Source organism: Dendropsophus ebraccatus, chromosome 2 (assembly GCF_027789765.1).
Source record: "Dendropsophus ebraccatus isolate aDenEbr1 chromosome 2, aDenEbr1.pat, whole genome shotgun sequence".
NCBI lineage: Eukaryota > Metazoa > Chordata > Amphibia > Anura > Hylidae > Dendropsophus > Dendropsophus ebraccatus.
This window is the reverse complement of record NC_091455.1, coordinates 168,391,274-168,415,881: the sequence shown is the minus strand read 5'-3', so window position 1 is coordinate 168,415,881 and position 24,608 is coordinate 168,391,274. Positions and strand designations below refer to the sequence as shown.

At 41.3% G+C, this 24,608-nt stretch overlaps 1 protein-coding gene across 3 annotated transcripts in view; it reads left to right on the top strand.

The window, feature by feature from the left end:
- Nucleotides 1–24,608, top strand: part of RAB5A (RAB5A, member RAS oncogene family) — a 33,445-nt gene that overhangs the window by 6,595 nt on the left and 2,242 nt on the right. For all 3 annotated transcript variants that reach the window (XM_069958691.1, XM_069958692.1, XM_069958693.1), the window contains exons 2-5: nt 6,754–7,005; nt 11,465–11,616; nt 19,847–19,969; nt 22,082–22,175. In XM_069958691.1, coding sequence (XP_069814792.1) covers nt 6,840–7,005; nt 11,465–11,616; nt 19,847–19,969; nt 22,082–22,175 — 535 coding nt within the window. In that variant the 5' untranslated portion in view covers nt 6,754–6,839. The remainder of the gene's footprint in view (nt 1–6,753; nt 7,006–11,464; nt 11,617–19,846; nt 19,970–22,081; nt 22,176–24,608) is intronic.

Sequence of the window (24,608 nt, the reverse complement as noted above, 5' to 3'; positions counted from 1 at the left end):
ATTTGGGAGGGTTTCAGCTTTCATATGAGTTAAGGTTATAAGCTTTGGTTTCCACAACATGGATAAGCGACAACTTCTGTCAGGGGCTGTAAATGCTTTTTGTGACATACTGGTTTTGGAGTTGCATAACCGTGTACATCTACAGTGATGATTTGCCACGTAAACTTAGAGTTTCTCCCCTTTTGAACAGAAACTCTGAAAATTGAGCTCTTGAGATTTTTTTTTCTCTTGACCCATAACAAATTCTCTCTACTTTTTTTCTATGAACAGACTAAAGCTATGTTCTTGTTTTTGGCCTATGCCCACAGTATACATCAGCAAGGTGTCACAAAGGGCTGGCGACTTGTACTGCAGCATGCTCTTGTTGGGTCCATAGACTTTAATGGACTAACAGAGTAAATTAGTGACTATGTTCGGTCCATTTTGTGAACATATACATTTATTCTGTAGAATTCAATAGTGTAGCATATAATGCTATTGAGTGCCACAAAATGAACATATTGATTCAATAAATGGACTGAACTTAGACGCCTATTGACTCTATGGGACATTGGAGGCATGCTGCAGTATATTAAGGTAACCTTTTTTGACAAGTTGCGAGTATAGGCTGAAAATGTGGCGGAAACATAGCCTACCATAGCTGCCTCCATATACTTGCTGCATAAGACCTGTTCATACGTATTGCCTGGACGTTATATAACTCTCGGTAAGGAGAGGTGTGTCTACAGAGTGTAGAGTTTCCTTGTCAGATCTCCTGTCACCTGCCAAGTACAAACAGGTCATAACGCTCTGGCATGTGAAATGTAAAAGTGGAGTAAGCCTGCGGGTCTACCTGTGTTCACTTACATGTCTGTAGTATATTATCCACTAGGTATGATATATAGTCAATTGTCAGGTGTAATTCACAAAGTGAACCCCGTGTAAATTTCTGGGCCCATAATCTCTGAAAGACGTTCTCTTTTTACTGTAGCATTAAGGTCCTATTACATGAAACGATTATTGTTTAAAAATTCTCTAAAACGATCGAAATGAACGATTATCTGTTCGTGTAATAACACCCAACGATGAAACTACTAATGAAAAATCGTTCATTTTGGTCTTTCAACATGTTGAAAAATTATCATTGATAGTTCGCCGATCGTTCGCATATTTGTTCATGTAATAAGTGGTTCGCCAATAAATTATGTTGTGTGGGTTGTCCTGAGGAGCGATTAACGACCATATAATGACGTAAGAAGAATCGTTCACAACAGTAATTAGTGAATGTAATAACCTCAGAATTGTTCGCTAAAAAATCACTTAAGTTATCGCTTTTGATAACGATTGTTATAGCGAATCTTTGAACCATAATTGCAATGTGTAATACGGCCATTACAGCTGCCTTCCTATACGTTCATGGGGGAGATTTATCAAACATGGTGTAAAGTGAAACTGGCTCAGTTGCCCCTAGCAACCAATCAGATTCCACCTTTCATTTTCCAAAAAGTCTGTGAGGAATGAGAGGAGGAATCTGATTGGTTGCTAGGGGCAACAGAGCCAGTTTCACTTTACACCATGTTTGATAAATCTCCCCCATCGTGTCCATTATTTAGAACTTTCTGTCATGTCGGAGCTTATGACTGTACTGACAGCAACAAAAGCAGTGAATACAGGGTTGTTCTTGCTGACAAAGACCTCATTGTAGGGCATGTAGATAAAATGACATGGGATATCCAAAACTAACTTTTCTATTGAAGCGGGAACAAAATTACAGTCTTCTAGCACTTTGGTAAACAGGTGCGCAGGACGTATGTGGGCAGATTTTTTGCAGATGTACTCCGGGTTTAGGATTGATAAATTCCCCCTCAGTGGATTCTAACAGACTTATCTTTGTAACAAAATGTTTCCTACGGGTTTAGTCAGAGGCTGTAGTCTAGTCATCCTCAGTGGAGATAGTGTCTTGCCCTCCAGCAATTGTTGTAGACCACCATTCACAGACCCTGCCATCTCGCACACGGGGACAATCTCTTACCCGCTCCAGCACTCCTAACAGAGGCATTTGGTCCTTCCTTATCCAGCGCTACAAAAAACATGGCCACCTTTCCCCATCTCTTTTTTCCAGATTTGGTAAGGTTTTAAACTCTGTTCCATTGTAGTAAATGGAGCTTAATTGCAAACCGCACCTGAACTGGGGACAAGAGAGGGGGAAAAGCGGCCATGTTTTTGTAGTGCTGGATAACCCCTTTAAATGTAAACTTACCCTCAGGACCTAGTGCAGACAATCGGGGAGGCTGCAGTAGGATCGGCACATCGTCATCATCAGTGCATCATTGCAGCCTGTAAGCCAAAACACCAGGATGGAATGGAGCGCTGTTGCTAATAGGGCCTAGTTAGTTATTTTACATCTCTAGCTCCCTGAAAAATTGTACAACCCCTATAAACAAGATTGTCAGTTGTATGACCGAGATGCTAGGTATTGTTCCCCTCCCCTACCTCTGTATAGGGCTGTCAGCAGTTTTGTTGGCTCAGAACTGCTGACAGGCTCCATTTGCAGTCATGCACTTAACAGGGTTGTAAAGGGTTAAACCAGAACCAGGGAGCTTTAAGTGGGCTTTACTGGTGTGTTGTCTGCTGTATAGTTGTGCTTTTTCACAAACGGTGGTTTGGGCTATAAAGAGGGTGCTTTAAGAGCTCAATGTTTCTCTTTTTTTCTTTCTTCCATTTATGACCTATCAGAAGCCAAACGTGAGCTCTCCGCTGTTTCCCACAGTCCATGTAATTTCTATAAGGTTCTGCACACCCAGCCGTCTCTCTCTCATCACTACCGATTTAGCATATTATAGTCACATTTCAGCTTCAGAGCTGAAATCTCCCAGCTTTCTTTGGTAGCTTAGTACAGGGCTTGTTCTGTAAAGCATATGTCTTATACCAGACGTGGAGTAGTAATCTGATGCAGGTAAAACAAGCTTTCATACTGCGTCATATTGAATGTTTATTACAAGAGGCACTATCTGCTACCAAACCCCTCCATAAATTTGTTTGCAATGACAACCAGCAGAATTTTGAATGCAGCTCTGAAGTGTTATGCAGGTTGTAAATCAGTGTTATTTACAAAGCTAGATGGTCTCTATGTACAGACTCTAATTGGGGCATGTTATGTTCAGAGCGGTATGAAAGGTATGGTCATACTTCTGCTGTATGGTGACTGTATACGGATGACGTGCTCGGCTTCAGATCATTGGTCAGCACTGTGATGCAGATGTAAAAGTTTTAGACTCTGATGCTTCCTCATTTTAGAGATTTCTGCTACATGATGTGTTTGAGTTTTCTTTGCCCATGTTTCTTTCTTTTCTCAGACTGTGATCATTGTGGGTAGAGATGATACAGCAGGGTGTGGGATTTATGGTAGCTGCATAGAGTAGTACAGTCTCCATAATGAGACTAAGTATACAGCCCCTTCCTCCAGAGAGATGCATAGTTATATCTGTGTATGGTGTTGCTTTTCAACCTAATCTAAAGGCTCTATTACATGGGATGATTATCTGTTAAAGAGTCACTGTCATATTTTTTTTTTTTTTTGCAGAAATCAATAGTCCAGGCGATTTTAAGAAACTTTGTAATTGGGTTTATTAGCCAAATCTGCCATTATCTGCATGTAAAAAGCCTTTTCCCAGGTCCCCCCCTCCTTCCTCTTTTTCATCCACTCCAAAAAATCTGAAAATTGTGACTTGTTGCAGGAGTCGTCCCCTGTCTGCTCTAGAGGAGAGGGGAGGGGGGAGGAGGAAGGAGGGAGTTAGCCGGCAGCAGAAAGCAGATAACAGAGGATTACAGGCACGGAGCTGGGTGACCGCTGTAATCCGAGCTCAGACAGGTCACTGGTGACTGTCACAGCAGATATCCCATGAGGGATTTGTAGATTAACTCTTTGTTGTCCTGTTTTGGTCTTTTCTTTAGCTCTCTCCATAGGAGAACAATGAAGACAGGGGGGACAGCTTCAAACTGATTTTTCATGATAAAAATGCATTTTTCGGATAATAAACCCAATTACAAAGTTTCTTAAAATCGCCTGGACTATTGATTTCTGCAAAAAAAAATTTCACGACAGTGACACTTTAAATCAGGCATATAATACTCTATGTAATAGGGCCAGTGATGAATGAGCAAAAGCTTACTCGTTGGCTGGTCGCTCACCTTTAAAAAATAAAATGCCACTGGCCGCGCATCTCCCCATGTAATAAGAGATGTGGTAAAGGGGTATTCCACTCCAACATATTTTTTCATATGTTGGTGCCCATGGTGAGACTAACAATTTCTTCCATTCTCGTTATTATGTATTCAGTCTCCTTCCCCCCCAGTTCTCAGCTGCTGCTTTCTGCTGACTGTGTGTGAGCTTTTCTCTGTCTCCCCTCCTCCCTTCTGAAACAGCTGATGTAAACAAGTTCCTGGCTAGCTTTATCTGCAACATTGTAGCTTTTTTGTAATGCTGGGAGGGTAAATCAGAGGTCAAGTTGCTGATGAACTCACTGAACTCACTGTGATTAACCCTCCATTACAAAGAAGCTACAATGTTGCAGATAAAGCCAGTCAGGGACTTGTTTACATCAGCCGTCTCAAAGGGGAGGAGAAAAAAGCTCACACACAGATTTTTGTCTTCAGCAGAAATCGGCAGCTCCAAACTGGGGGAAGGAGACTGAATAGATAATAACAAGTATGGAATGGATTGTAAGTCTCACCATGGGCAGCAACATATCAAAAGTTATGTTTGAGTGGAATACCCCTTTAAGCTTGCTTACCAACTATTGAAAATGACATGGCTCTGCCTATTCTGTTTCAGTTTATACAGCAAAGCATTAGCCTATTATATCAATACTGCACTGTATACGGTTTATTTTTATGTAGATAGTAATAATGTAGATAGTGTTTTTTTTTTTGTTTTTTTTTAACCTGTCATTTTCTGATGATACATCTGTCAGTGGACATTGTTGAAGTGTTTCCCTGGAATCCCGGCCTCCCCTTCCAGCATTGCTTGAGAGGCAGCCAATCATCAATGCTTTGTACCCACAGCTCCCAATAGGTGGAGATCCTTACACACAACTGTATTGAGCTAGTACGGAGTTCAGTTCTTATTGTTGGCTACTGAACCTGTCACATTGGCTTTTGAAGCGATAACTACTGATATGAAAGCTATATGTGGTGTATATATATAAGCAGGTACCATACCTTAGCGAGTTCTGTAGTTCTTATTGGCTTCAAAGTAAACCGTAGTTCCTAGGAAAGTTTCCAGTTGAGGCAGCTTCACTTCCTTCTAGACAAGAGAAATAACTTTTTAACAGTTTCTTGGAAGCTTGGATTCATTGTTAAGCATTTATATGACTGTACAAAGGAAATGTTTTATCTCCATTTCTTTCTGTCACAATCCATTGGATAAAATGAGGTGCTTTGTTGTCAAAATTCTCACACTTTCAGGATTCATTGATTCATGCTAGTTTGTGCCAAAGTCTGTCCCACCCATCAGTAGAGCAGCAGACATCTAGATTCATCTTACCAGGTGGTGTTTTTTTATTATTATATATTATTTCCTTATTTTTACTTTTTTTTTTTTTTTTTGCCCACTAAAGGCTAAGCAAAGTGTAAAGGCAAATGTAGTGCACTAGCATTGTACATGCCGCTTTCCCTATGCCTTGATACTAGAAGCGGGGACCCCAAGGTATTCTATTTATTTATTTATTGATTTAGCACAGTGTCCACCAGGGTGGCGATTGGTTCCCTTTAAAGAGTGCCTTTCATTATAATAAGCTTTAGACCCCAACTGATCAAGACTTTTGACCTGTGTCTGTGACATAATAAAAAAACAAAAAACAGCCAGCATTGCAATACCACTGTTCACACTATGCAGTTTGCACGCTGCAGTGGCTAATATACAGGCAAAAAGTGCAACAGCAACTGCAAGTGTTGGGTAAAGGAATTTTTAATTGCGTGCATGCCCAAGGGAGTATATACGATAAGTGCTAGCACTTGCAGGTTGCTGTTTTCACTCCACCTGTAAAAAGGCTGGGTGTCTCTCATAAAAGTGTCATCCGATAATCCAAAAATTCTGATAATTCATCCCATGTAACCAAAAAGAATATAGCACCATCTTAATTATCACATTTAATGTAGTTTGCAAATCCATTTTATTTTTTCGAGTTGTTTATGGTTTCGAGTAAACTTTATGTATTTTATAGGACTGTCAATAACCAAGAAAATACATACCGTATATGCATCCAGTTCATCTCTGTTAGCAATAAGCCACACCAGTTATTGTCCGAGGGCAGCCGAGGCCATACTACATACTAAATACTACAAAATTATAGCTATTGCTTAGGGAACATTTGTTTAATCTGATATTTACTGTGCTTCTAAATCTTGCGCTTGCGACCTCTGTGAGAAGTGTTTTGGTTAACATATTCCTGTATGACTTTCCATTCATATATAATAACATGCATACTTTTAATGGGATTAATAGTCTGAATGCACAACATGAGTATTGTCCAGTTAATTCCTTTGCTGTGGGGGCAGCATTGTTTCACTTTGCCCAATTGAATGGTATTACTGTCACAGTAAGTGCGATCCTCCTACACTGTGCTAGAACATGCTGCTCCATACTGAGAAACTAATTGCTCATTCCTTGTTATTAAAATTTAGGAGCCGGCATAGATGTGTGACTGTACAGTGGAACTTGCTTATAGGCCTCACAATGTAAAGTAAATCTGTCTCTCTTTATTTTACCTGCAGGTTTCCAGAAGGTTAAGTGATTACAGACTTCTGCTTCCCAGACTGCCGTTCATATATATATTAGACTTATCTGCCTAAATTCAGACATGGCTAACCGAGGAGGAGCCACCAGACCCAACGGACCAAATGCCGGGAATAAAATCTGTCAGTTCAAGCTCGTCCTCCTAGGAGAGTCCGCCGTGGGAAAGTCCAGCTTAGTGCTACGCTTCGTAAAGGGACAGTTTCACGAGTTCCAAGAAAGCACGATCGGAGGTTAGAGAATATCTAATATAGCTCATAGCTATTCCAGACACCAGTTCTGCATACAGACTTCTGTATTTCAGTCCCTCATCACAGAGATAATATGCTTATGTCATGTTTGTCTTGTATGTTTAGCTAGAAAACCTCCCATGTAAATGTCAAATGTGCTCATTGGGGTACGTTCTCAACTCCATTCTTCAAGGAATCCCAGCAGGGCTTTATGTAATGTTTGTGGTTAATGCTGATGCACTTGCCGTAGTTCTATCACCTGTGAAATGTTAAGGAAACCCCTAAAACATGGCCTGTTGAGGGGGTCTTAAGGGTTGGACCCTGCGCTATGTTACCTTATCCAGGTCAAAAGGCTGTCCTTTGGACTGTAGAGCGAATGTACCATCAGGTGCCTTCGCTTTAAGTGTTGCATATTAATACATGGGCATTGATGTCGCATATCTATTACTGGGCTCCGGCTGGGGCTGAAGCACTGGAGGTGGGCCAGCCTGCCCCCAGTGGGAGGAAACCCCGGCCCTCTGTGACATGGCTCCTTTAAAATGAATGAAGCTGTGTCACAGTGGGTGGGGGTTCCCTCCCACTGGGGAATGGGCTGGCCCGCCTCTAGTGCTCCAGCCCCGGCTCTTGCCCTGTAATAGATCAACGCCGTGTGTGGGAACCGGCCCGCGCTTATGGAAAAATGGACTGCGGCACCGACTTCACCCCTCCAGCGCCGTTGTATTGATATGCAACACTTAAAGCGAAGGTGCCTGATGGGCCATTCGCTGTAAGAAGTACCCTGTTTTTTTTGTTTTTTTTTTAAACGTTTTTTTCTTTTGTATGCTTACTCACATCGGCTGATCCTTCTTTCACCTTGTGATGTCAGAGTCTCCAAGGAATACAGAGAAAACTTGGATTTCTGTTCTACACCAAAGTAGCTGTAGATTGCAGAGGGTCAAAGATGTGGGGATATAGGCATCCAAATGGGGAAACAATGTTGCCCTGTTACACAAGGGTTAGCCAGCATACCACGAGAAGTGGGGGGATGGAAAAGGAAACCTGCCATCACTTTTATGCAGCCTGAATCACAAGTCATGGGAGAAGTCCCCGATGGCTTTTGCCAAACTTCCCAGCTTTGCTTATTAGATCTTTCCCTCTTTGGGTACGGGAAGAAATCTATTGGCGAAGGCTGGTGTGGGCCACTGAGAGGCCTCTGGGCTTGCCCCAACCTGGGCAGCGTTAAAGTGATGACATTTTGCCTTTAAGTCTGGCCAGTATATGTCAGGATACCACAAAAGGTATGGAATAGTGTAGTAGAGTAGGCTATGGTATTTAATAAAAAAACATATAAACCAAAGTATACAGTGTGTATATATACATTATATATACAGTGGTGTCAGGTTACAATATTCAACATACAGTGGCCTTTACTGGATCATTGTAACTTGAAGCAACATACAGTGCTAGAGGCAGTCTGCATCTGCAGTATCATCCAAGCAATTGCTCTGGTAGAATCCTTGTGTTTGTGAAGTGCATGCACTGAGAGTCTGGTAGTGCAGTACCACAAGTTCTGTACAGCTCTTAACCTGTGCCAGGATGAGCTGCGCCTTTGGACACCAGGTGAGGGCTGCTCCATTATTGTTCTTTTGCTATATAAGCTATCTGCTTAGTTTTCTAAAACTTCATTTTACCTATTTTGGAATGACATTCCGGGGGCTTCAACCAATTAACCAATTAACAGTTCTTCAAGTTTTGGTCTAATGATACAGTATCACTATTTCCAACCTTCAATGGTCATCCTGGGACCAATTAATATTGTAACTTGAAAATAATAATAAAAAAAAAAAACTTTTTTTTTTTTTTTTTTTTTTTTGCAGTGGGACTGTCAGAGGCTTCTGTACATTGTTTGTTTAGTCTGTAGAGCAAGTGTATAACTTGGGCTGGGTTCACATTTCCATCAGGGCTCTTTTCAGGAAGCTACATTGCAAGTTCCATTTATTTTGCAGGATCTGAGCGGAGATAAAAAAAAATGTTTTGCCTCTTCTAATCCTGCAAAATAAATTAAACCTGATGGACCCCATTAAAATAATTGGGGGTGTGATCTCTTGGATGTCTGTCTGCATCAATATGGTCTGTTCCTAAAGGGACCGCCCAGCTCTGTTCTAGCACACTGAATGGGCTCTCCAAACAGAGCTCCAGTGGAAGCATGGACACACCTTTAACCAGGTGTTAAACTGGGCCTTTGCTGTCATGTTTTTATTCAGAAAAACTATCCATTCTTGCTGTCAACTGAGAAGTAGATACAATTGTACCCAGTCTAATCAACAGCATAGGCTCAAGACTGATACAATGTGGCAAATGAACAGAAATATACAGCAGCTACTGATGTATATTCTGCTCCCAGCAGACTTTGGGAAAAACCTGTATCCACCTCTCAACTGAAAGCAGGACTTGGTGTATACCAGTCTGCAGCCTCTCAAAGTAAACTGTGTCCTGCTTCACTGATAGCAAACAGTTTGGAGAATGGTTAGTAATGGAAAAACAAAGTATATTAGAAGGCCATTTATAGAGTAATAAACTAGAAACAGCATTATCCCTTCTACTACTATGTATTCCTGTATACAATCATGTTATCTGCTTTTGAGAAGAAAACAACCATTATAGCAGGCGTTACATTAGCAGCTAATTTATATAAAGTACGTCTGTAAAGGTGTAAGGGCCAGTTCACACAAAGTAAAATCGTCGGACATGTCAATTTGTTGAGCGGCGGAGGCGTGCGAGGCATCCCATTAAAACAGACGGCTGGCAGGATTTGGCAGTGGAATTCTGCCGATTCTACTGTGTGTGCACTGGCCCTAATAGTCTCTCAGTTATAATCGGACAATTTCTTCCAGGGGGATCAGATCTTGTCAAAGCGGACATGAGACCTGTTCTCCCAACTGGCTAGCTCTTCCATCCTACATAAAGCATCAACCTTAGGGTCCTATTAGACAAAGCGATTTTTAACAAACCATCACAAATGAGAGCTACTTGAAATCGTTCACCATATCACACACAACATTAGTCATTAGTTACGATCGTTAGTGCGATCGTTTACTCCATCTGATCCCAGCAAAAGAGCACTCCAAGGGAAATTACACTGAACGATCAGAGAACGACTAACAATGAATTTGGTCTCATCACAAAATTACCGATCAATGGCACATAAACGAATTCTTATTGGTCGTTTGATCATTGCCTGCATTTACACAAAATGATTATTGTATTAATTCTTGTATTAATTCTATCAGCCAATCTGGTGTTCTATACCATCTGTTTAAAGGAGTAGTTCAGCAAAAAAATTTTCTTTCAAATCAACCAGTGCAATAGAGAGTTGTAATTTACGTCTATTAATAAAAATCTCAAGTCTTCCAGTACTTTTCAGCTACTGTATGCCCTACAGGAAGTGGCGTATTCTTCCTGTAGGAGACAATACTCTCTGATGCCACCTCTGTCTGTAATAGGAACTGTCCAAAGCAGTAGCAAATCCCTACAGAAAACCTCTTTTGCTCTCCAGACTGGTAAGAATACAGCAGGACAGCAAGAATGCAGGGCATACAGTAGCTGATAAGTAGTGTAAGAATTGAGCTTTTTTAATAGAAGTAAATTACGAATCTCTGACACTTTTTGGCATCAGTTGATTTGAAAGGAAAAAGTTTTTTTGCTGAATTACCTCTTTAATAACTTAAAGGAATTATCTTGGACCCTCACACACCTTGAAAAGCTTAATATGATTTTTGTCAGATTGCAAAAACTGTATCCCGATCTCCTTTTCCCATGCTAGTAAATATATAGGTGTATAGGGAAAGGCTTCCGATAATAAGCTCTTATTTATGATGGAGATGAGACCTCTTGGTAACTTAGGTGTTAACAGGAGTGTATCCAACCAAGACTGAGGGGGAAGGGAGCAGAAACCTGAGCCTACGTTCAGTCTGCCATTTATGTAGGGGCTTCAGATATTTTCAAAATATGCTATATCGTGACAATGGTGTCTGTCCAGGCGTGGGATACATTAGGCAGCAAGTGGGTAATGGGCAAGTGTAAAAATCTGGGCAATTTTTAGAAGCACTAACCTGATGGCAAGACAACTGGGTCAGAGCATCTCCAAAATGGTAGGTATGGTGTTCCCAAAATTCTGTGGCCTCATTTTGCAGAATAATGCATCCCAACACAAAATTATTCACAAATAATTTTAGGGAAATTCCCCAAATCTCAGTCCAATTAAGAATCTGTGTGATGTGCTAGAAAACGGGTCTCCTCCATGGAGGCCGCACCTTACAACTTTCAAAGATCTGTGCCAGGTTTAGTGGATTCCATACCTTGAATGGTTAGAGCTGTTTTGGCAAGTAGGGGACCTATTTATTATTATGTTTTGGTTGATTGGTATATTTGTGTTTATTTAATATATCTGATGCATTTCCCAGTAATGTTTTTTTTTCCACAGCCGCATTTCTTACCCAGACAGTCTGTCTTGATGATACAACAGTAAAATTTGAAATCTGGGACACAGCTGGTCAGGAACGATATCACAGCCTAGCACCGATGTACTACAGAGGAGCCCAAGCTGCCATAGTTGTATATGACATCACAAATGAGGTATCTGTGTCTTTATTCACTTACATATATATTTATACTTTTCATGCTTAGGCTATGTTCACACAACATCATAAATAGAGAAAAGGCGGTTGATTTTGCAATTTAAAATAACGTTCGTTATTGCTGCAATTTAACTGACTGCAATGCATGGAGGTCAATGGAAAGACAGACGTCCAATGCAAACAATGTATTGAATAACGGACGTCAAAATAATGATCATGAGAATTATTTTCAGACGTCTTTTGCAAACGTTAAGCAGACATTTTTTATTGTTCACACACAGTCTTTCTTTTGTCACCGTTGTTTCTCTGTTTTTATTATAAAATTTAATGGACTTTTCAATTAAAGCGACTCTGTACCCACAATCTGATCTCTCCAAACAGCTTGTACCTTCAGATAACTGCTTTTAATCCAAGATTTGTCCTGGGGTCCGTTCGGCAGGTGATGCAGTTATTGTCCTTAAAAACAACTTTTAAACTGGCACCCCCATGCCCAACGGCCGGGGCTTAGATTGTGTATGCATTAGGCTGGCACACCCTCTTTGTCCCTCATCCCCGCCCTCCTCATCATTAGGAATGCTCCAGACAGATTGTCTCCTATTCCTCAGCTGTGTCAGCCCGGCACATGGGCTGGATCGTTGAGGCACCTGTGTAGTGTTCAAACAGGAGAAAATGTTCCAGTGGCATTCCTAATGATAAAGAGGGTGGGGAGGAGGGATGCAGGGGTGGTGCAAAGTTAGGGCATAGATATTGCCGTTGGGCACGGGGCTGCAAGTTTAAAAGTTGTTCTTTAGGACAATAACTGCATCACCTGCCGAACGACCCCAGGGCAGATTTTGGATTAAAAGCAGCTATCGGAAGGTATAAGTGACTTGGGGGGGGGGTCAGATTGTGGGTACAGAGTCGCTTTAAGTCACACCCAAAGGCCAATTAGTAACCCAAACTAGAATAACGTACCAACAGCCATCATTGCACTAATGGGAGGACACATAGATAAATGACGTCCATTATTTTAGACCCAAAATGACGGACGTCATTTTAAACGGAGCTGAAAAAAATGTTGTGTGAACATAGCCTAAGACTGAAATCTATGCACACAGATGTCCAAAGCAATTTCGCAGTACTTGCCTTTTTCATTCCCTTGTTGCCCCGGACCTGACATCAGTAGCTCATTCCTGCTCCATGCGTGTTACCTGTTTGGGTATAGAGCTTGTTTGGACTTGTACATATCAATTAAAAAAAGGTATTTGAATGGACCTCTTAGCCTTTAATTTGTGTGTGATGTTTATATTTGCTTAAGGTTATTTCTGCTAGAAATAGCATACCAGCAATATACACTCACCGGCCACTTTATTAGGTACACCATGCTAGTAACGGGTTGGACCCCTTTTTGCCTTCAGAACTGCCTCAATTCTTCGTGGCATAGATACAACAAGGTGCTGGAAGCATTCCTCAGAGATTTTGGTCCATATTGACATGATGGCATCACACAGTTGCCGCAGATTTGTCGGCTGCACATCCATGATGCGAATCTCCCGTTCCACCACATCCCAAAGATGCTCTATTGGATTGAGATCTGGTGACTATGGAGGCCATTTGAGTACAGTCAACTCATTGTCATGTTCAAGCAGAAATCGAGACTCATCAGACCAGGCAACGTTTTTCCAATCTTCTACTGTCCAATTTCGATGAGCTTGTGCAAATTGTAGCCTCAGTTTCCTGTTCTTAGCGGAAAGGAGTGGCACCCGGTGTGGTCTTCTGCTGCTGTAGCCCATCTGCCTCAAAGTTCGACGTACTGTGCGTTCAGAGATGCTCTTCTGCCTACCTTGGTTGTAACGGTTGGCTATTTGAGTCACTGTTGCCTTTCTATCAGCTCGAACCAGTCTGCCCATTCTCCTCTGACCTCTGGCATCAACAAGGCATTTCCGCCCACAGAACTGCCGCTCACTGGATGTTTTTTCTTTTTCGGACCATTCTCTGTAAACCCTAGAGATGGTTGTGCGTGAAAATCCCAGTAGATCAGCAGTTTCTGAAATACTCAGACCAGCCCTTCTGGCACCAACAACCATGCCACGTTCAAAGGCACTCAAATCACCTTTCTTCCCCATACTGATGCTCGGTTTGAACTGCAGGAGATTGTCTTGACCATGTCTACATGCCTAAATGCACTGAGTTGCCGCCATGTGATTGGCTGATTAGAAATTAAGTGGTAACGTGCAGTTGGACAGGTGTACCTAATAAAGTGGCCAGTGAGTGTACACAAGTTTTATAAATTGCAGTGTCAAGAGAACTGCCCACGCAAGTACACCAAACACTACCTTTTTTTGGACTTGGGGTGCTATTACAAGGCCCATCAATACTTTAAACAAGTGCCGATCTGCTGGATCGGTGCTCGTTTACTGGGCCCATTACACAGCCTCATAATCGTTTAGCAAGGGCTAAACGATGTCCGTGCAGCCTTTGCCCAAACAGTTTACAGTACCTGTCCACGTTCCTGGTCTCCTCCTGCGTTCTGCTTCCTCCCCATTCCCAGAGCGGCCCTTCTGAGCTGACAGCCAATCATTGGCAGGGAACAGGGAAGAAGCAGAGTGCAGGAGGAGACCAGGAACGTGGACAGGTAATGTAAACTGTTTGTTTAATCGTCAGCCGCTGGCCATGCATCTCTATTACACATAGCAATGCACGGTCAACTGCCGATGATTTTAGGTCAGGGCCTAAAGAGCTGATTGATCTTTTCATTCCGATTCGGCCAATTATTGCTCTGTGTAATAGGGCCCTAAGTCCCTGGTTATGTTCTGCTGTTATGTTCTGAGCTGACATAGGAGAGACTAAAGGCCCTATTACACACACAGGTTTATCTGACAGATAATTGAAGCCAAAGACTGGAACAGACTATAAACAGAAAACAGGTCATAAAGGTAAGACTAAGATTTCACTTCTTTTCAAATCTATTCCTGGCTTTAGATTTAAAGATCGTCAGCCATCGGCTAGCTGTCAGATAATCTGTGTGTGTAATAGGGCCTTAAAGGGAACCTATCACCCCCCCCCCTGTACCGGGGCAGAGCCCGACCAACCCCCCACTAGAGACCCTTATACTTACCCCGGAGAACAAAGTCCCGTTCCTGGAGCCACTCCCGCTGCTGAGATATCATTGTCGGAAGCCCGGCGCGTGCATCAGAGATGAGTCTGATGCCCATAGAGAATGACTGCATCATTCATTCTCTATGGGCATCGGACTTATCTCTGATGTGCGCGTCGGGCTTCTGACGGTGATATTTCTGCAGCGGGAGCGGCTCCAGGAGCGGGACTTCATTCTCCGTGGTAAGTATAAGGGTCTTTGCGGGGGTCGACCAGGCTCTGCCCTGGCACAGGGGGTGACAGGTTCCCTTTAAGAGCAAGTAATTCACTGGGGGTCTGAGTGGCAATCATTGGACACAGCTGCAATAATACATGGGCTGGAAATGTGTGGCCGCAGCTGAGCTAGGATGAAAGACGTAACACTACAGAAAAATTGCTGGTGAGTAAGGGCATATTCACACAGATTACGGCCCTATTATGACTACTATGGGTGAACGTTTGTTGTGCCGTTTATAGCTGCGGGTCCAGTCCACGGCCATGGTGAGCAGTGCGGACGTGTAAACCAGGGAACAGGTTTACGCTATGTTTATGCTTACATTTAATGTATCCATTTTATACTCTTAAACGTAATAAAAATGCATATGTAAAACAAATTCTTCAAACAGATTCTGCCCATTGTCATACAGCAGAATACACTTTCCATTGAATTTTATGGTATATGAAAAAGCATTACCATGTATACGTTTTTGCTGCTTTATACAATTGGGTGGTCAACTACACTTTTTTGTGTATAGTAACATGTAATTAAACCTAAACACAAAGTGTGACCACACACTTTCTTCGCTTCATATGTCCCAAAGATTTTAAAGTGCCTCTTTAATGTAACAGTAAAAGGCTTTATTATAGTATCATTTCTATTATTGTTCAGCGTCCATAAGTCTAACCATGGCTGGGCACATCTGACCGGTTCTAAAGCCTTTCAGACATAATGGGTCTGCTTTTCCAGCTCATTAGTTTCTTTGGATCAAGAGAAGGAAAAGGAAGCTAGTGCTTATTAGGGAAGACTTAGTATTCACACAGTCATTGTATAACAGTGCTGTTAGGAGGATTACCATCATAGTGACCAGATCTGTGACCTTATGTGGACAGAAATATAAAAAAAAAATAATCACTAGAGCGATTTTTTTTCTTTAAGCTTTGTAACTTGTCTTTTAGGAACCCAAGTGACTGCACGGAGTAAATTGCATTTCAGCTGCTTTGTACACAGTGTTCATTCAGTAGTGCTAGCGCTGCCAATTCTTGGAATCTAAGGAAAACGAAAAAAAAAAAAAAACATGAAAAATCAGCCTGTGTGTACTGACTGAATGTCTTCATTATCTGTGCATTGTGAATGCTTTGTGCTCACTGTATTCACAAAAAGGTGTCTACATTGTAACAAGAAAAGCAATATTTTAGCGTGTTAACTGTTTTGTTAGTTTTTATAACTTTTCTTGAATATTTTTATAATAATCTATATTATATCATGCCTAAGAGTCCTATTACACAGAGCAATTAACTGCAGAGCCAGGCAGATCCATGTAATAAAAATGATCAGCCTAGGAACTGATCATTGGCTAAACTCCAAATTTTTAAAGGGAACAATCGTGCTGATATAGCTCCCAGATGCAGCAAACAGAACTCTGTCACAGCTCCGTCCCCCACCGTATCAGTGGTGTGTTCAGCCTTAAGTGTAGTTTGTGGGAAAACATCTTTTATTCTGGCACGCGAGGCAGGGGGAGAACCGTGAACTAGTCATTTGGTAGGTGCCTGGGCCATGACTACTCACGGCTCTCTGCCTGTCAGCGTGCTCTGCAAGCATGATTTGACAGGCAGAGAGATTTGTTAGAGTCCTTTCTGCCTGTCAATCATCCTCACAGAGCGCGCTAAAGCTGACGCGCTGTATCTCCCCTGCCTTGCATGCCAGAATAAAAGATATTTCCCACTAACTACACGAACGGCTGAACAGACCACTGATACGGTAGGGAAGCTGTGTCAGAGCTCTGTTTGCTATATCAGCATAGTCGTGGTGATTGGAGGGCTGATGACGTATACTTACCCACCCATGCTCTCCAGTGTCGTCATGACTTTTCCCCGCTCGCCGCAGCTGCCGCTTAAAGGGGTACCCCAGCGCTGATAAAAAGAAAAAAACAATCAAACAGAGTTTTTACATTTACCATCCGTTTGCAGGTCCCTGAAGCTCCAGTTGGTGGCTTCATTTTTTTCTTTACTGGTTTGGGCTTTCCCATGATGTACTTTGTCTCCTGCGATGTCTAACTGACTGGTTGAACAAGCTGTAAGCTATCTAACAGTTTTACAATCAGAGCTAAGCAACCTGTGTCATCTGACAAAAGGAGGCTGGCTTAACAAGGTTTAGACCCGCTTCCATCTTGATGATGTCATTGTCACAAAATGGCTTCCTGGGGTCAACAGTCATTAGGTAAGAACGAGGTTACTTCACTTCCTAGTGGGGGTTTGAGGGCGGAAAAGATATGGAAGGGGGCAGATAGGTAATTGAAGCATATTACAAAGTTATATAACTTTGTAATGTGTTTCAGTTACTGGGAAAAAGCTTTTTGCTGGAATACCCCTTTATGCTTTAAAGTGACAAGCCACTGAGCCAATTATTGGCCACTGACCTCTCCCATCTCGGACAGTGATTGGCCGAGCATCCTGTCACTGCAGAGATGTGTCAGAGCTGTCATTGGCGGCCGAAGTTAATGGGAAGGAAATCAGGAAGACACCAGAGAGCCTGAAAAAGCGTTTCTAAAAACGCTCATTTGCCTGATAATCGACCGGTGTTAAAGTGTCAGTAAGCAGCCGGGCGGCAGGAAATGCCCTCTCTTTGGCTGATCACATCTTTTGAGCAGCCCTTAAAATCTTTTTTTTTTTTTTTTCCTCCTTTAAATTGAATAACCTTAAAACCTTTCCTTTAAGTTCTTCTTAGACTTTTTCATACTGGGGCCTCACCCAGCAGAGCAAAGTGATGCCTGGGCCTCACCAGTTTGACCAAGAGGAAGTCTGGGCCTTACCATCTGTGGTGAAAGTCCATGTAACAAAACTATTGTTTAGTTTACCCTTTGTTTGTCTTCTTAATGCTGTGTAACATCAAAATATGAACAAAGTAAGTCAGTAATGTACCAAAACCAGAGATTGTGGCACCCAGGCAAAGGACTGTGCACCTTATACTCACTTTCATAAAAACTGCCTCCCTAGCAACTAGGGGGCGCCTCAGAGTTTGAGAAGCACTGCCGTAGACTATTCACATGGGCACACAGGTATACTCTAGCACAAAACTGCTTTGGGGAGGAAGGAGTTAAAAAGGACTGCTGGAGATGATGCATTATACAACTGAACTATAATAAGAAATAAGGGATCTATACACATTAATTCAGCTATTTTGTCAAGGCTTCGTATACTATAGATTGTGCCCGGGAAGAGACAGCTAGAATACATTGTCTCCATCTCTGAGGCTTTGTGTGCAGCTACAACCAACCCTTCCTTTGTGTGAAATGTGATGAGTGCTGACGTGTCTTTGTTTAATATCTCCATTCTTAACTATTATTCAGACTAGTAAAATGCTAATTGTATAGCTCTTAGCTGGTATTAGTGGAATAACTGAGTGTGCTGCTTTATTGAAGCTGTAGATATGAGTCACAGTCCTAAAATGGCACCTAATGTTACATGATGAACAGCCAGCTCCTTCATTGAAGAGTTTCTCATGGTGGGTGATCTCTCTGTATTACTTTCTATATGTTTTGACTTTTCATGTTGGAAAGCTGCTCTCCAAACTCCTAGCTGTAAATGTTCTGCTTTCATTACATTTTACGGGCAAATAATGGGTGGCACATGTACTACCATGAAGTGTTTACATGTATTTCACATACTGACCAATCGCATACTATTCCTCTGTGTCCTAAACGGGGCTCCCCCTGTTGGTGAAGACCTTTCTAAAGAGTACCCTTGCAAAGCTTATCCTTATTGTTGCTACTCAGTGCTGGAAATAGTTTTGTGCACCCAGTTTTTTTTATGTCCAGGTACCCCCTTGATAGTAATATTGATCACATTCAGTTACCTATTGCACTTGCATAGCCTTGCCTACCTTATATACAACCATAGTGCTCCTCCCGTGTGCTAGTGTGTATAACTAGCAGGTAGTCTTTAAAATAGTCTGTATTTTTTTTTTTTTTACCACCAAACCTTTCGCTATTAGGGTATGTTCACACTTAGCAAATGTGGTGGAATTACGCGGCGAAACTCTTCACCACAGAATCCCGCCTGCCTCAGTGTCAAATGGCGTCTCTATGGAAGCACAAGCCCTCCCATAGAGATGCAGTTTGACACTGAGGAAGGCAGGATCAGGCGGGATTTGCTCAGTGTGAACATACCCTAAAATCGGAAATACTGTGATGCAAGGAGGTAGTTTTTTCCTCTGCTGGTATTTTCAGTTAAAGCAAGCAGGGATCCAACTGATAACCTCGGATTAACATCTACCGCACTGGAGTGGATGAAAATGTATGGTTTTGCCACCAGTTGTGTTAGATGATACAGATGTTAGACATCAGCCTAAATTTAAGAATATGTAAGGGACTCTGATCGGACACGCTTTTGTCTCAAATAGCGGCCAATCACAGCTCAGCTTTATTTTCTCCGAATGGGCAGTGATTGGTGGCTATTTGTCTGACAGTTTGGTAAATCTAGGCCACTATATTTCTATAATCGGGTGACTATATAATTTCTATAATCGGTGACTATATTTCTATAATTGGGTGACTATATAATTTCTATATAATGGGGTGATGCTATATTTCTATAATCGGTGACTATATTTCTATAATCGGGTGACTAGATTTGAGCAGTGTGTACTAGGTACCAGGCCCGGCACCTATATTACCTAATAGATACCACTCCTACTGGGGGTTTGTGATAACTGGATATTGGTAGGTGTGAGTAACCCGGTGGAAGTGGCGCTATTTTCTTCAGTTATTGCCGTATGGTTATGTGGTATTTCATGCATTGCATTGACTGTGTGAATGACAATTCTCATTATTGTCCATATTTGACCATATCAAGTTGTCGAGCATGTCACATGGATGTAATGTACTGTATTGTTACAGGAATCATTTGCAAGAGCAAAGAACTGGGTAAAAGAACTTCAGAGACAAGCAAGCCCCAATATAGTGATAGCTTTGTCTGGTAACAAAGCAGATCTGGCTTCCAAGCGAGCTGTGGACTTTCAGGTAGGTGGACATTGCTCCTTTGGACATATTTGCCTCTGTATCCCTCTACATGACACTGAGTAATAAGGACCAATACAAGTATAATTTCTGAGATAATAGCTATGATTAGCTGCAGAAGATTCCTATGAATATGTTTGACAGCTAATATTCTTATCAGTATTATATGGATGTCATTCTATTCCAGGCTATTCTAATTACTCTCTCTGAACTATGCGCGTAGGAAACCAAAGGTTCCGTTGTACAGAAGGAGTTTAATGTAATATCTGACCTGTTGGGTTATACAGGGTTTTAGTAAAAATTGAATTTATTTTCGCAAATTGCAAAGAAATAGAAAGTCAGCAATAGAATGGAATGGTACACGTTTCTATAGGGATTCCTAGAGATGGCGGAATGGTGGTCGCTCCTAATATAGCATACAAATACTCCATTATTATTGTAAAGAAGCAGCAGCATTCACCCTTGGTTACCTTTTTAAGAATTTCTTTATTCTCTTATATCACATCAACGGTTGTGACTTCTTTAGACAGACGCCACAAGGTGCACAGTGATGGCCATTTCACCCTTAGCATAGTTTTTCTTTATTGATGACCCATTTGCAGAATAGCCCATAAATATCTGAATGGTGGAAGCCCAACACATGGCACCCCAGTCGATCAGCTGTTTGCCAGCACCATGGCACCTAAAAAACCCACAGTAAATGGAGCCGTACGTAAACAGCTTTAAACATTGTATAGTGGCCATGCTGGTTATAGCAGCCCTGCTCCTATTAAAGAGAATGGGAGCTGAGCTGTAGTAACCCAGCAGAGTGTATGGAGCGGTCTGCTTTCAGTTCTGCTCTCTATGTATGTTGGGGCTTTGGCTCTCGCAAACATCTGATTGGTGAGGTTCCTGGGTGTCAAACTCTCACTGATCATTTATTGATGGCCTGTACTGACAATAGGCTGCCGATGAAAAGGGCCCCGGAAATACTGCTCACGTGTACAGGTTCTGCTCCAGATTTGATGTCACAGGTTTGAAGCCGTAGATATCGATGTTACTGAAAATCTGCAGCAGATCATGTGCATGTGAATGTACACTAAATATAAAATATACATGGGAATGGTACCACACACAAGCCAGGTGTGTAGAGTTGCCTACTGTAAAATATATGGGATACCAAGACCAAATATTACCACCATGCCATGACCACCACCATTATGATGATACTGAGCTACCATGAAAACACCTCCCAGCCAAGAACCTGCAGACAGTCTTTTAAGGCTCCTGACTTGACCACAATTCCCACCTCTATAAAACTTGCCATCTGTTTTGCCTCATCTATGTCCTCATATAGTATTAGGGTCACGTCCGTGTTCCTCCTAGGAAATAAGCCACCTGTAGAATTGCCTGGTAGCAGCCTTTTTCTCACTCCGCATTGAAAACACTTGCAAACTAGAGCTGGTGGCGTTGGTGACAGTTACTAAAGGTGCACAGACACATAACTAAAGGTGACCATAACCCAAGCGTGTAGATTCATTGGGGTCACTTCTGGTGGCCAAGCCTAGTGCTATACAACTATTGGCACATGCTTTATGCCGTTCACTTTGCTGTAACACTGACAGTATCTTTATTGTACTGTGGGTCAGTAAAGTTATGTTGATGCCCAATTTATATATGGCTTATGTTTACTGTTAAAACATAAAAAAATTATTTGAATTGCCATATTCTGACTCCTATAACCTTTTTTTTTATTTTTCCATCTTCAGAGTTATGTGAGGGATTCCTTTGGCCAATAGGGATTTTTGTTTCCTTAATTTACAATGTTTTTTATGTTTTGATCAGTAACATTATATTTTATTAGTTCAGACTTTTCTGAATATATTGATATGTATTGTAGACTTGTGTATGGGCTTCCGATACCATGTATCCCTTTATAGGGTTCTCTGAGCAGGGCCAAAAATTACCAAGGAGAAATGGTCAGTTTTTGATTGATTTGAATGTTATATGGCAGGTTCACATTCATTTTAGTTGCCTTTATTGGAAGCTGTACAACACAGTCTCCTCTAGTTATAGAGAAAACTCTGACATATATGTAGTATTCTGATTAACAATCTGTGTGTGGATATTTTTCAGGAGGCTCAGGCTTATGCAGATGACAACAGCTTGTTGTTTATGGAGACTTCTGCCAAAACCTCAGCAAATGTGAATGAAATATTCATGGCGATAGGTAAGCGTGAAGAAGGGCTAGGAATGACATATACATATGCACAGAATCTTGAGCTATCCATAGAATGTTGTATTGTAGGTTTGATTCATAAACAGAGCACTTTTCAAAATAATGTTCTAAATCTTCAGTCGTATGCAGAATAAATTTTTCAATGCTAAGTGGAAACTCCCCTCCCTGCTACCATCACCTCCACCTATTCAAGCATGCCATGTGATGGTGAGACCTATATAAGTGTAGCCCTGCGTGCAACCATTGTGCAGTGACTTTAGAAAGATATGCTGTATAAGATTTAACTGGGCTATGAACCAGAAGTAATAAAAAAAATAAAAAATAAAAAAAATGCAACATCGCCCAGACCAAGCTGGTTCCACTACATTGGTATTCTAGTCTGGGGTGTATATTTGTGTGTGTGTGTGTGTGTATGTGTGTGTATATATATATATATAATATATATACAGTGGTGCCTTGGATTACGAGCATAATTTGTTCCGGGACTGTGCTTGTAATCCAAATCCACTCTTATACCAAAGCAAATCATATAAATGCAGACAATTGGTTCCACACCCCAAAAATAATGATTTATTATTCTGAACAACATGTAAAAGAAATGAAACAAACATTCAGAAACAGCAGAATGTGATATTATAAGTTACTGTACAGTAATGGAAAGGATGGGAAACACAAGGGCTGACTGAGACTGTAGGGAGCATGAAGGAATGAGTAGGGCAAATGTGGGCATATACATGCATCACTCTCTGTCCGGGGAGAGAGGGGTTACAGCTATGATGAGATTACCTCCACAGTCCTATCCCCTGATGCAAGCCCCAGCCTAAGGTGTATCTGCTATGATTTGGAAGGTAAAGGAGACTTCCTGGGCCAGAGTACAGTGCTGTAGACCCCGCTATGCAGACCCTGCCCCTCCCCCACTCCCCTTCCCACCCAGTACAGGGAGCTCTTAAACCAAGTCACAATTTTGAAAAACTGTGAGCACTTAAACCAAAACGCTCTTAAACCAAGTTACTCCTAAACTAAGGTACCACTGTGTAAATGTGTGTGTGTGTGTGTGTGTGTGTGTGTATATATATATATATATATATATATATATATATATATATATATATATAATATACTTAGATCGTTAAGATCCTTCTTCTCTTTCTTTTATGTCACTTCCTTTTATTGCATATAATCACTAAAAGTAGGAAGTTATAAACTATACCTTTTATTTCTTTTCCTTTAAAAAACGTGCCAAGAAAAAATGTATATTAATAAAGAAAAAAAAAAAACAAACACAAAATAATCCTCAATTAGAGGCAAATCAACCAAACAAAAGTTCATATGTGCTTCAAACTCTTCATGGCCAACATCTTGCTGTCTTTTGATTTTTAGGAGCTATGTCGTTCTCCAACCTAGTGTATTTGTTTACATTAAATTGTTTCTTTAATGTCTCTATTGCATTATTATTGCACTTATATGATTTACTTATCCTATTGCACTTTATTCATTTTATTTATTGCACATAACCTCTTTTTTATTTTATTGCAACGGTTCCTTTCAGTAAAGTGCATAATCCATCTCTTTTGTGTCTTGCATAAAATTTTCTCAAAAAAATGCAAACATTTCTCAAAAATAAGAAATTAAAAAAGACTTCCCTTTTTATTTTCTTTGGAGTCCATTCAGATGTTTTGTTGGTAGCCCTACGCGTTTCCTTTGCGATAAATCCTCAGGGGCTTGTTTCGCTCTGTTTCCGATGGAATTGTTTTCATGTGAACAGCTCTGATGTTGGCCGCACACTGACTTCTGTCCTACAGCCTCCTTTTATATCGTCCATGATACCTCCCTCCTTTTAATAGACGCGATCCTCATCCACTCCGAGATCACACAACACACTAGTCAGTGTGGACGCATTGGGGCAGAGAGCTTGTTACGTCCGGAGTCCCGGTCATGTGACTATTACGTATTCTAAATCATGTGATTTCACTATTGGAACGCACTGAAGGAGTGGTGTATTTGCTCACATGCCCATGTCCAAAGGGGTATGTGGGCAAGACATTTAGATCTCTAAGGAAAAGGCTGAGTGAGCACATTGGTGACATAAGAAATAAGAGAGAGACACCAGTTGCATTACACTTCACAGAAGAACATGGTGGGAAAGCGGATGGTCTGAAGTGTCAAGTATTGGAAGTGATTGAGCGGACAAAACGTCTAGGAAACTTTAACAGATTGTTGCTGCAAAAAGAAGCCCAATGGACTTTCAGATTAAACACAGTAAAACCCGAAGGGCTTAATGACTTTATATCCTATATGTGCTTTAAGTGAGATCTGTAAAGAAGCGCTCCGATATACTAACTGAAGTTGTATACAAACATTGAAACAATAATTGCCTAATATGAATAAGGATACCCGGCGGTACTGTGTATGGATTTTGAAATA